Consider the following 14,517-nt stretch of genomic DNA (forward strand, 5'->3'; position numbering starts at 1 on the left):
TAACAGATTACATACAACCAATTCTACATAAGAGCTTTTGAATACACCTTGTAGAAATCCTCTTGTTCATGTTAGACACCTCTGGCTCCCCCAGGTAATATTTGCATCTTCTTTACTCTATACTCCTCCATTCCCTACATGAACCAGAGAAACTTTCATCATGTTAACAATTTATACCCCAGATCAAGAACACCAGAAAATCTAGTTGTCATCTTTGTATCTCTTTGGACTTTTTGCGGTTGTAAAGGTGTTACTTACAGTGGAGAATTGTGAACATTCTTATATTTTCATCAAGGATACCCTTTTGTGTGTGTAAGTAAGTCAGCATATGGGTTAGTAATTGTAAGTACATACCCAATTTCACTATTTTGGGTTAATAATGTCATCAATGATTTTTTCAATATTTTAGTAACTTTCTTTCTCAGAGATATTTTACAAACATTGATCCCACAATGTCTTCAAAACTCTGTCATCACCTCCATAAATATTTTCCATGTGTACCTGGTCTGGTCTACCTACTTTTACAAATCTGCCCATATTCTCAAGTATTATTCCCACTACCTCAGATTGTATATCAAATACCAATGCCTGAGAAGCCAAATGTGGTGATTCCAATTTCAGCAATGAAAATAATTATAGAAATGTTCAATTTCCAATTCTCTGAAATTTTCCACCTGGTTTCATCTTTACATGCTCTTGGAATGATCTGGCTCACTGGCATCTCACATAAACCTTCCATTTTGCGAGGCAATACTATTCATAATCTCCTATCTCCCTCTCTTGTTGTGTTTTTTTCTTTTTTTAAATTTATTTTGATTTATCAGCAATCATTTTCATAGGCTTTTGAGTTTAAAATTTTTCTCTCCCTTCCTCCCCAAGATGGTGCACAATTTTTGTTGTGTTCTACTAATCAATTTTTGCTCTAAACTAATGTTGTACTTGGCTCTTCATTGGTCAGGAAAAGAAAGCATTTGCTTTCTGAAACAGCTTATTGACCCAATTAGCCTCCTCAGGGTGGTAGCTGCTTTATGTGTGTTAAATCTTTGTCAGAGTTTGTGATAAAGTTAATGACTTTAACTTTTCTATTTACCATTTTTCTACAACAACAATTTCTTTGAATAGCTCAGGTTGGAGCTGTTGTAATTGCACATGGTGCCCTTTTTTTCCCTCTCATCCTTTCTTATAACTTGGTATTGATTTTCATGTTTGCTCTAATTAGTCACTCAGTCAATAAACATATATTAATTCCTACTATGTGCCAGACACTTCACTAAATGTTAAGATATAAAGAAAAAGAAAAGAAAGTCTTTTATCTCAAGGAGCTTACACAGTCTAATGGAAGAGGTAACATGCAAACAGCTTTGCAGAAATAAACTATATACTACACAAAGATGACTGCTCTAAGGATGACTCCTATATCAGTAACTAATAGTTTCCTGGCTATTAAGATATAGACAATTTTATTTTTAAGATGATGTTCAAGACTCACCATATTTAGTGTCTTCCTACTCTTTTAAAAATATTCATTATATATATATATATATATATATATATATATGCATGGATATGTTTCTATCCTATGTCTTTAGCCTCTTTCATGTCCAATCTTAAACTATATTTTTAACATAATTTTTATAATCTTAAGCTATATCTACCTTTGCAATGAAACCATAGAGTATCAAAGTGTATGTTCACTTGTTTTGAATGATCTGGTCAAGTTCTTTGTGGCATTTTGCATCTGAATTTCATTTAATAAATCACCATCTTCCTGAAGTTTTTTTTCCCTTATGCTTACACTAAGCACAAATACAATATGATCCAGCATCCCATGAAATCATGTATATAATTGTCTTTGTGTGCAGATGAAAGTCTGCTACTTCCATCTTTTTCTTCACCAAGAAGGGCTGGTGAGCCATACTTCAGATTGTCTATTTGGTGACAGATACCCCTCCCCTAATGAAATGTAAAAGATTATTTTTCTTTATTTTTTGTTATCAACAGAGCCTGTGCACAGTGCTTGGGATACAGTAGATATCTAACAATAACTTGCTGAATCAATGCTGCCCAAGAACTATTAACAGTATGTTGGCCAAAGGGTGATGAATTCATTGATCAAGGGTAATCCATGAAACTAAGAAAAATGTAAAATGGCCCTTAGTCCTGTATAGCCCTTGTGATTCCAGTAACAATGTTGGACAAATGACAAGGGATTCAGAAGATGCTAACACTTACACATAACCATTGATTTAACTGCTGATGTTCTGAATGTGAGATCTTTGTCCAAATGAAGCAAAATATAGCTTCTACTTTATAACAGTAGTAAAATGATGTAAAATATTTTTTGGAAATTAACATTTTGAGAGTTTTGTTCTTATTTTATAGCTTCAATTTCCTTTTAAAATAGATGTCTGTGGTAATTACTAGAATCATTATTACAAGTATTTACTATCTTTTGGGTATTAACATTTATCTGATGTCTAGTAATAGTACCTTCCCAAACAGAGGCCCTTATTAAAAGCAATGTGTTTGTTTTCTCTCTGTCTTTATGTTCTCTGGGACATGGTGATAACTAGATTAGCTTTCCATTGAGTTATAACATCAAATTAAAAGCTAGTTTAAAATCACTCCTACCCAAGTGTACTACTCCACGGCTTTAGCTATGAGACAGTGTTCCATGTACAGGGGTGGATTATTAACTTGTCACAGTTTAATAATAATAGTTTCAGGTAAAATATAGCATCTCTTATCTGGAAGGACCTCTGTATGTTTATGAATCAAGGTAGTACAAAAGAAGCATATGGAAATCCTCCTGTCTGTTTCTGAATTGATAGATTTTGTTTTGTTTTGTTTTGCATTTGAAAGTCTTATCATGGCTACTTTGTCAACACCCGATTTCTTACAGGCTGTGGCATTTTTGTCTTGTGTTGTTTTTTTTTTTGTCCTCTCTTTTAGTTCTTATCAGATTTATTATTAACTAAACCCACTATTTGAACTCCACTATTTGCTAATGCTAATGGCCTCTAAGGTCCCCTACAGATCAAAAACTAAATTGCTAAGATTATATGACCTCTGAGGTCTCTCAGCTTTAAATCACTAATCGTGTGCTCAGTAAGCAGGAAGTGAAATGTTACCTGCAAATCTACAGAGCAGCTTTCACATCCAGCTTCACCAACATCTAGATCTTCCCTTTAAGACAAAAGTTTGGCAAACTATCCCAAGTTCTGTTTAAAGGGTCTTAAACTCCAAGGGCAAGTACTGGGGACATGAAGAATGTCAATTTTTGTCAGTAAAGCCTACATTCATTGTGCTGAGTTGGTTTCTATTTTCAACTTATGTGACTTCTTAGATCTTGTTTCAATGCTTCATTTTGTATGATTGATTCCTCCTAGCTTGCATAAACTTTCCTTGTTAGAAACTGTTCACTGACACAGCACTTTTAATTTTCTTTGGGTGAATTAATGTTCACAACTGGTTCATGCTGCCATCACTATCATTGCTCCATGGTAACTATCATGGGATTCTGATGCTTACTCTTTCCTATCTTGTAAACAAAGCAAAACTAGCTACTCAAGCAGCCTGATGCAGAGTGACTAAGCTCACCTGCTTGACAGTCCTTGCCATCAGAGATTTGGCACATACCTAATGGAAGACAGACATTACTGTTTTGTGGTTGTAGTTAATTTTCTTTTTCCCAGTATCTATTTGTAGCCTACACCCACAGATAAACTCAGAGGAATCGTGAGGACCAGGAGACACAGTTTGTCTTGACTATGCATTAGTCTGTACTTTTCTACTCTACCCTTAAATTGCTACACTGGAGATAATACTGAGTACCTTGCTATATGCATCAGATGTAACAGTAATATAATAAATTACTGTAAGGATCAAATGAGTAATGGATGTAAAGTACATTGAAAACCTTAAAGCACAATTTAAACATCAGCTATTATTATTAATATAGGTCACTAGTAAATTTTTTATATTCTTCAAGTGTCAGAATTTTTGCTTAATATTATCTTTTTAATGCATTAATTGAGTAGCAATATAGATGCTTTAAAAAAATAAATGAGTTAGTCCATTATCTTTTTGATGCCTTGATAAAGGTGGTTTTTTTCACTGTGAAAACATGAAAACAGCAAAACTTGCATTTCCTTCCTGACCTTATACAATAGAATTCTTTTCCACAGGAATATTTGATTTCTCTTTGTTGTTATACCCTGTCTTTCTTCCAGGAGATAGAAAAAAAAAGATTAAAATCCTCAGTACTCATGTTCTTTTGTTTTCAGGAAAAGTGCTAATTGTTCTTTTTGTAACCCATTCCTCACCCAAGGCACTCATTTTATCTAAAGAAAGTTGATAATTAAGCAGCACTACCATCTTTATTTGTAATATGGACCTAGTATAATGAATTAAACATATTTTGTATTAACATTTCCCTGTTTCTATAAAATTAATGCAAATAGTTAAAGATATATATTTTCTAATAAGTTGATAAAACTATTACTATGTAATAGCACCAATTGTTACCATAGAATGAATTATCATTCTTTCAGTTCTAAATATGTTCTTAAATCAGTAAAACTATAAAGAACTTCCATGGACTCTTTGGTTTTACAGAATTACCTGAAAAATACATTCATAGAAACCAAAAAGGTTTAAATGATTAGTTTAAATTGTATTTTTAGCTAGTCCTTTTTGGGGCCTTCATAGGAGTTCTCTACTATTCCATGGTAGTGATTACTGGATCCTGGGTTCTTATAGTCTTTGCCTGCAAAACAGTAGTTCTGACAAGTCAATCTGTCAATAAACATTTATTAAGCACCCACTTAGATGCCAGGCACCGTGCTCAGTGGTAGAGATTAAAAAGAAAGGCAAAAGACAATCCCTCATCTCAAGCTTACAGTCTGTCCTACACTCATCTCTTATTTGGCCAAGAGGTAATAAAATTTTGGGCCACAGTAACTCTTGAAGTCACAAATAATTTTTTCACCCAGTTTCTCACCCTAGGCATTGTTTTCATCTGAATAAAGCAGATAGAACAGAGAGGAAAAGGATCTATATGCACAAACATATTTCTAACATCTATTTTCACAGTAGCTAAAAACTAGAGAACAGGAGAGTGCTACCTATTGGGGAATGGTATATGAATATAATGGAGTATTATTTTACCATGAGAAATGATGAAACAGAGAGGTTCAGAGGAAATTGGGAAAATATCTATGAACTGATGCAACAGAATTTGGAAAACAGTTTATACAATAATTACAATACAGAAAAACAACTTTAAAAGACTTTAGACTTTTGATCAATTCAATAAACTCTAAGTCTAGAAGACTGAAAATGAAATGTCACCTACCTCCTGTGAAAGAGGTGAGGCACTTAAAGTGTAGAATCAGACATACATTTTTGGACATGGCCAATGTGGAAATTTGTTTCAATGTGCTGTGCTTTGTTTTCTTTTCGTTAAAAAAAAAAGGTTTTTGTGACGTTGGAATGGGGGGAAAAGACAATAAACACTTGTGAAAATAAGTAAATTTTAGAAGAAAAAAGAAATTAAATTGTATTTGATTTGCTTTATCCACTTTACTTATAATGTGAGCCTATTATCTTGAATTAAATTCTTCCATCTCAAGATTTTCTCTATTTTAGAGGCAATATTATGTAGTGGATAGTGAGCTGGCATCAGAGTCAGGAAGACCTGTCTTTGACACCTAATAGCTGCCTGGCCCTGGGCAGGTTACTTAATTCCTCAGTGTCCCTGGCAACTCTCTAGAATTCTAAAGCAAGTTAGTTGCTGACCATCATTGGTAGAGAGAGTTTTATTCACTGGGAGTTCCTTCTACCAATGAAATCACAGAACTAGCTCGAAAAAGCAAATAAACTCTTTCAAATAAATCATCAACTAAAGGGTAGCAGGGCTGTAATCTGCAGCAGTGGTTATAGCACCCAAGAAGATCGAATCACAGATTCTTGCACAGTTCTTTGTGGGTACAGAGGAAAAGAGAAGAGTTCTGACAATTATGCCCCTCTTCTATGCTGGAAATATTATGCTAATATTGATTTAGAGGGAATAATATCTCAAACTTAATCACTGCCATCACTTCCTGTATATCTTTTTTTTAAATGCACTTTATCCATGTCTTTTGTCTTTACATTAAATCTTCTCTTATGACAAAGAAAAATGAGTGAAAACATCTGAAAGTATATTCAATCATATAGTTATCATAGGGCCATACATTTAGAGCTGGAAAGGACCTGAGAGGTCAACAGGTTTCATTTTACAAAAGAGGAAACCAACCCACAGAGAGATTAAGTGATTTGCCCAGAGTCATATAGACAGTACCAGTGTCTCAGCTAAATTGTGAATTTAAAGCTTTCTGTCACAAGACTTTCTGATTCCATATTTGATGCTCTGTACCCTGTTCTTAGCTGTCTCACTATTATTTCTACAAACCTCCTGGTTTAGCAGGGAAGGTGATCTCAGAAGAGCTTAACACAATAGGAAGTAAATCTGTAGATTTAAGTCTCCTTGGGGCAGTAGACTCTTCAAATTCTTATTCATTTAGTGTTGGGGGGGCAGGATTTTTTTCTCAGTGGGACTTTTTTTTTTTGATGGGCTAACAGGTTTTGAATGGATATGCAGAAGGGTTTATCATCACTACAAATATGATACAGAATCTGCCAGTTTTATATTTTGCCTTTTCTAATGCAGTATTTCTGCTCTACTCAATTCTTTATCTTTTATAAGTCTTCACCCTTTGACAATTTGTTACAGAAGCCTTACTTTATGCAGTTCTTTTGCTGACAATATAGAGCTGTTAACAATTTTTTTATGGGAAGAGACTGTACAGAATAACCATGGGTTTCACCTAATTTTAACATTTGCAAGGTTTAAATTTAAAATAGGCTTTTTATTTCAATTACAATTGGATATAGTCACATAGAAGCTACAGAACTGATATTCTTCAACATTCAGCCTTCAATATCTCCCTCACCTCTTATGTAGAAAACACTATTTTAGGTACAGTGGGAAATATAAATATGTTTAAGTCCTATGCCTACCCTCAAGGAGATTAGTAAATAAACAAGTATGCAAGTAACTATTTAAAGAAAAAGAATATAATGTGTCACTAGAGATGGTGGAGAGGCAGGTGGGTGATACAGTGGATAGATTACTGGGCCTGGCATCAGGAACACTCAGCTTCCTGAGTTCAAACCTGGCCTCAGAAACATATTACTTGCATGACCCTGGACAAGTCACTTAACTCTGCCTCCATTTCCTCATCTGTAAAATGAGCTGGAGAAAGAAATGGCAAACCACTCCAGTATCTTTGCCAGAAACAAAAAAGAAAAAAAAAAGCAAAACAAAACAGTGTCATGAAGAGTTGGGCCCAACTGAAAACAACAGAGAGGTTCAAACAAAGTGCAATGGGAACCCAAGGAGGAAGGGATCACATGGTTGATAGAGGTTACAATGACAAACATTTAGTGAAAGAAATAACAGTTGAAATGAGCCTTGAAGCATGGGTAGGATTTCAGAAGATAGAGTTATGAGGTGATAATATTCTAGGTAGAAGGAGAAAACACAACCAAAATCTGGGAGTTAAAAAAAAGGAGTACAGTTTGACTTGAATTTATGCAAGAAATATGAAAGGTTGGGAGAAGTAATCTAGACTCAAAATATAGCAGGCCTTGAATTCCAGGAAAAGGAGTTTAAAATTTATTTTGAATACAATGGGGAGTCATGAATGGGTTTGGGGGCAGGACAGTTATATGATCCAAATTCAGTTTTAGGAAGATTAATCTGGTACTGGTGTTGTTGTTGTTCAGTCATTTTCAGTTATGTCCAACTCTTCATGACCCCGTTTGGGGTTTTCTTGGCAAAGATGCTGGAGTGATTTGCCATTCCTTCTCCAGCTTATTTTGCAGATGAGGAAACCAAAGCAAAGAAGGTTAAGTGACATGCCCAGGGTCACATACCTAGTAAGTGTCTGAGGCCAGATTTGAACTCAAGAAAATGAGTTTTCCTAACTGCAGGTCTGGCACCTAACTGCCTGGGAGAACCTGAATAGTAAACTACAATGAAAGGCAACTGAGGATAAAATTATTGGAGAATGACCTGGTCAGCAGTTTCAGGTAATGCAGAAAAGTCAAGAAGCATAGGGATGAAAAAAAGCTCCTCAGATTTGGTGCCTAGAGGCTATGGGTGACCATCATAGAATATATTCAGTAAAATGATAGGGATAGGAACTGGAATGCAAATAGGGAAGAAATGAGTGGGAAATAAGGGATGTGAAGCACTTCGTCTTTTTTGGTGGACAGTTCTCTTCACTCCCTTTATTTTTTCCTCCTTTCTTTTCTTTATAACTATTTTTTTTCTTTCTTCTTTCTGCCATTCCTTTCCCCAAACCACAGAGGAGTACAGATTAACTTGAATAACATTTTTCTCTGTAATGATGTTCTAAGAAATGTTGCTTAATTTCTCCCCATCCTTACTTCTTTCTGTGTCTAGGCTAGTGCCATTCATGAGTTTCTGCTTATGGGTTTGGTTTCTTTTTAATTTATTCTATGTCCCTCAGATAAAGTAAGAGCTTCTAGAAGAAAAAAATCTAGCTCTTTCCTCTGTCCAGTTTATCTATTAGTACAGTTGCTGATTTTACCTCTTCCAACCGTCATCGTCATCGTCATCATTGTCGTCGTTGTCGTCTTCTTCTTCTTCTTCTTCTTCTTCTTCTTCTTCTTCTTCTCTTCTCCTTCTCTCTCTCTCTCTCTTTCTCTCTGGTTGGTTTGTTTTTTGAAGCAACTTCTGAGGGGCTATACTTCTAGAAATATTGATTTATGAAGAAGAAAGTGAGGTGTAATGGAAATTCATGGTATAATAAGATCATTGATTTAGAGATGGATGGGATTCCAGAGGATGTAGATTTCAACTCCATCATTTTACAGATGAAGAAAATGAGGCCCAGATAACTAAAGTGAATCGCCAGAGGTGACAAAGGTTGCACATAACTAATAAAGCCAGACTTTGAACCTCAGTCCTCTGTATCCCACTGTCATTTGAGTTCAGTCCTTTTCCATGTCCTTACCTTTGTTATCTGACTATCCAAAGACCAGTGCATCCATGACCTAAATCTCTCTCTTCCCAGAGCCTAAATCCCAATCTGTACTAGATGTCCTATGGGGCTAGAAATCTTAAATGAGATAAAGACCAGAAATCTGGCATGAGCTGTAGCCTTAAAAAAAATAGAATCTTTGGTCAAGGTTGCCCTGAAGTATCTATTCTCCAACATTTGTAACTCATTGTAGGACACACCTCCCAATTGAATCCCCATACCTCTTTGGAAATTGCCTTCAGGGTTCTCCAAGCATTTCTCTTCAATCTGGCCAAGCTTACTAACCATGAGTGTACCCCAAGATTTTATCCTTGGCCTTTTTCTCCTTTTCCTCAATACTATTTTGGTTCATCAGCCCCCCAAGGATTCAATTTTAACATCTATTCAAATAAGTCTCAATCTACTTATTCATCCCTAACCTTTCTCCTGACCTCTGGTCTCATATTTCCAATGGCTTATTAGACATACTGAATTGATGTCCAATAAAAATCTTAAACTTGAATTCCAGAATTGAACTCACCCCACCAAAAAAAAAAAAGACTTCTATCTTCCTAACTTCCATTTTACACTGAGAGTACCACCATCCTCGAAGTCAACCAGTCAAACTATGTGTCATCCTCTACTTTTCATTAACTCCCCTCCCTCATATCTAATCACTTACCAAATCCTGTCAGTTCTATCCTTATTACACCCAAATCACTTAATGGGTGTTGCCTCAGTCAAAGTGAGAACTCCAAAAGACCTTAGCTTAAAAAGGCCCAGGTCTCCCACTGCATCCTGGGCCATCTCCAGTTGTCCTAATCTATACCTGGCCACTGGACCCAGATGGCCCCAGAGGAGAATGTAAGGCTGGTGACTTTGCACAGCCCTCCCTCACTTAAATCCAATTCACTTGCAAGTCATGGCAGCATCTTCCTGATGTCATGGCTTTCTTCAAGAACAAAGGACAAACCACTTCTGTCCTCTGACACTGCCACCACTCTGGTGTGAATCCTCATCACCTCACATCTAGACTATTGTAATAGTCTTCTGGTAGGTCTCCCTGCTTTAAGTCTCTCTTTATGCTAGTCCATCTTCTTCACAGCTGTCAAATTAATCTTCTAAAAATGCAGGTCCTGTCACATCACTCCTTTAACTCCAGTGGCTCCCTATTACCTCTAGAATCAAATATAAAATCTTCTGGCTTTTAAAGTCCTTCATAATCTGCCCCTTTCCTACAATTCCAGTCTTCTTATACCTTACTCCCCTCTACATGCCTTGCAATCCAGTCACATTGGCCTTGTTGCTGTTCCTTGAATATAGCATTCATCTCCTGACACCAAACACTTTCACTGACTGTAGCTTATGCCGGGAATTCTCTCCCTGCTCATCTTCATCTTCTGACTTCTTTGGCTTCCTTCAGCTCTCTCCTAAAATCCCACCTTCTGTAAGATGTCTTTTCCTAAATCCCTCTTAATTCTATTGCCTCCCCTCTATTGATTAGCTCTAATTTTTCCTGTATATAATCTTGTTTGTACAGAGCTATTTGCATATCGTCTACCCTATTAAAATGTGAGAGCTGAGACTGGGTTTCTTTTTTGTTTTTTTTTTGTCTTTCTTTGTATCCCGTTTTTTTTAGCAGAGTGCCTGGAACATAATGGGTACTTACTTAAATATCTGTTGACTTTATTTCACTCCGTGGGAAGAATCCCTGCTACTCCACTCCAAGACTTTTGCCTCCAAATTCTCTTTTCCTTTTCTTATTCAGGCCTCCACATGGGGTATGAAACAACAACAACAACAACAACAATAAAAACCCTACATCTTCCTCTCTTCTTGACTCCAGGTCAAACAAGCTTCAGTCTGTAGTTCCTAACTTTTCTTCCCATATTTGTAACCCAAGTAATTTCAAATTGTATTCCCACCTACACATTCCTCATTAAAAGAAAAAAATTGATTCATTTTTGAGGGAACAATAGGTTTCAGTTCACAAAATATTGATTTAATTCTTCCTCCTTCGTTCTCCTTTTAACCCTCTTACATATTGTGTCCCTTACATTATTTTGCTCCTGGATATTTTCCTTTTTCTTGTTAGTCTTCAACCAATATGAGAATTTTTTTAAGTTATCTTGCCCCAGATCAATGGGAACATTGATTTATTTCATTGCTAAGCTTTTTCTTTCTTTTTAATAAGAAATGCACCAAATAAAGTAATAAAGTTTACAAGAAAAGAAAGAAGCACTCCCTCACAGTTAATTTCTACTTAAAAAAGTAATCACAAGGGTACATTGCTAGCTTAATCCTTATAGGTACACCATGTGGGCCCTGACCATCTCTCCAGGCCCACATTTGGAGCTTTGACTGCAAAGGTTTCTGTTTTGTCTCCATTTAAGTGTCCCTTTATAGTGAACTTGTCCCTCACCTTCCCCCAATTAATGCATAGGGAACATTGAATCTGCCTGCTCTCACTAATGAAGGAAGCAGACCAATGTGACTGGGGAAGAAATCCAGGAGAATAGAACCCATTAAAAAGCCATCTTCTGCCAAGTTCTTCTATGAGAAAGCCAAGGCAAGGGAGAGTGGGTATAAATTCAGCTTCAACCATTTCCCTTTGGAGTTTTCATGTGGCAAAGATTCAAATGGACCAACATGGTATAGTGGAAAGAGGAATTAGATTTATTCTACTCAGATCTAGAAAACTAAGATCAGGGGGTAAAAAATTATGAAGAGAAAGATACAAATTTGACATAAGGGCAAGTTTTCTAATAATTAGAACTATACAAAAGAAGAAAAAGCTACCTTGAGGTATCATGAACTCTTCACTGGAAGTATACAAGCAGAGGATGGATGTCTAATTGTTGGGTATGAGTTAGACTATATGTGTCCTGATGTCGCTTCCAATTCTTAGATACTATGATTTAATGAGATTCTGGTTATCTGATTTAAAGATCATCCAGTTTTTCCTCTCCCTTCTTCATGTTTACCACCACTTTATGAGATTTCACTGATTAGCAACATAATTGCAAGGTATGAGGTATTTCATAAATCATTAAAAATTTATCTTGAAAACCTGGACTTACATGAGCTGATGCTTAGTGAAGTGAGCAGAACCAGAAGAACATTGTACACAGTAATAGCAACATCGTGTGATGTTGTAGCAATGACAGACTTTAGCTCTTCTCAGCAATACAATGACTCAAGACAATTCCAAAAGACTAATGATGGAAAATGCTCTATAGAGAAAGAACTATGGAGCCTGAATACCATTGAAGCATACTATTTTCACTTTTTTTGTTTTTCATGGTTTTTCCCTTTTGTTATGTTTCTTCTTTCACAACATGATTAATGTAGAAATATGTTTAACGTGATTGTACATGTATAATCTATAAACTATATCAGATTACTTGCCATCTTCTGGAGGAAGGGAGAAAAATTTGAAACTCAAAATCTAAAAATGAATGTTGAAAACTATCTTTACATGTAATTGGAAAAAATGAAATACTATACACAAAAAAAAACTATTTATCTTGAACTCTCTATAATTTGCCATGGTCTTAGTTTCCTGGCTAATAAAAAAATTTTAATTTTAAGCATGAATTAATAATTATCAGAAAATTATAGTATAATAAAATATTGTAAATATTAAACAATCTGTATTTTATCCACAAAACAAATAAGAATCATTCATTATCTTATAATGGCTTAGAAAAAAGGCAGTGCTATTGCAATCAGCATATTATTAACCAAATATTAAAATTTTCACTGAAGAAATGATCAACTTTACAGAAAACAGTAATGTATAATGCTTCTATCCAATGTATTGATTATAAACCAAATTACTAAAATCCCTCACATATGTTTGTTTTCTATTTTTCACAACCAAGATAGTAAAATTATCTCTAAGATTTCTTTACTTTTCTCATTTTAAGCATTTCAGTTTTTAATATCCGGAAGCATTTCTGAAGTCCCCAGTAGTATCTAGAAGTAATTCTAAGGATAGTGGATATGGAGAGTGAAAAGCCCCTCAAGTGCTATTCTCCCACTCTTGTTGGCTTTATAACAAAACACTCCTATTAGCATGTACAGATGGGAAAAAGCCTCCTGGTCTGTAGTTAGAAGTAGTTATCTAGAAATAACACGTTAGAAACTCAGGAATAATATCTAAAATATTCATGAAAGTACTTTGTCTTGCATTGTTGGAGATTTCCTAATGAATATGCACTTTTTATAAATTATTTTAATTTACACAAAATGATGCTACTATCCTCATTTGGGTAAACTGAGGCAAAGATTAACTAATTTGCCATGGATCATGCAGCTAGTAAATGTCTGAGAAAAGATTGGAACCAAGTCTTTTCTGACTCCAATGTCAGGGCTCTGTTTTTGTTTAACACTTCAATTTTTTTTTTCCTGCTAGTGATGGATATTTTTTTTCACATATTTCTAAAGTAAAAATATGTATTTGTCTATTGTTCATAAAATTGTATCCATTGTCTATACTATACAAGTTTTGTTTTTGCTAATTTAGTACCTTATAATAGAATTATCTTCAATTTTTAAAGTGATTTCAAATCAAAGAATCTGTTCTAGTTATGTGCATTTTAGCATTTTGCATTTATATGACATACAAATTCTATGTCCACAGAATTATTTAGGGGAAAGAGAAATACATTATTCTTAACAATGTACTATTATTAGCATTATGCTAAGGTAGTATAATAAAGTTCATTAGCATAATGGTAACAGCATTATGCTAATAATGTGGCATTATCAGATACATGTAGCATTATGTTAATAAGCTTAATATTCCATAAGATACTCAGTAAATATAAGAAAAGTTAGTTTTCTCTTAAATCCTTATATTTTCACAGATTGTCAGTGTTGGAAAACATGTTAAAGGATACCATTATATCATTGCAAACCTGGTAAGTACTCTCTACTACTTTTTGCAAAAGTTGACAAATCAGATTTTTTTTAAAAAATTGTTTTAGCCATGCCTGAAAATATTGCTTAAGAAAATATTTTTTATGTAGAAATTCTTATGCATAAGGAATAATTGGTATTTTATTAGGAATGTTGTTGTAACAGTAATAATGTTTTGAATAGGGAAAAAATGTGTGCATATATTTGCTTGAAATGTGTCATGATGAAATTTAAGAATAATGATCATAGTATTCATTTCATTAAGGATATCAGTTGTCAAAATAACTAATGGCCTTCTTTCTAAATAGTAGCTCATGGCTTTCAATTATGATTTATGAAATTTTAAGGGTATGTTAGGAATCCAAAATAGTCCTGAAAATGTAGGATAAAGGGGAAAACAACATTTTATAGTTTCAGGCCCCATTACCCTTGAAGGGAGAACTTTATGTAGGACTACTGAAAACAAAATTTGTAAGAAATTGCATAATGTTCAATTAAAACA

The 14,517-nt window shown here is 34.7% G+C and overlaps 1 protein-coding gene across 6 annotated transcripts in view; it reads left to right on the top strand.

The window, feature by feature from the left end:
- GRIA4 (glutamate ionotropic receptor AMPA type subunit 4) overlaps window positions 1–14,517 on the top strand; it is a 465,778-nt gene that overhangs the window by 341,194 nt on the left and 110,067 nt on the right. For all 6 annotated transcript variants that reach the window (XM_020996163.2, XM_020996162.2, XM_020996164.2 and 3 more), the window contains one exon: window positions 13,964–14,017. In XM_020996163.2, coding sequence (XP_020851822.1) covers window positions 13,964–14,017 — 54 coding nt within the window. The remainder of the gene's footprint in view (window positions 1–13,963; window positions 14,018–14,517) is intronic.

This window comes from Phascolarctos cinereus, unplaced genomic scaffold (assembly GCF_003287225.1).
Source record: "Phascolarctos cinereus isolate Bilbo 61053 unplaced genomic scaffold, phaCin_HiC Scaffold_726;HRSCAF=1367, whole genome shotgun sequence".
Taxonomy (NCBI): domain Eukaryota; kingdom Metazoa; phylum Chordata; class Mammalia; order Diprotodontia; family Phascolarctidae; genus Phascolarctos; species Phascolarctos cinereus.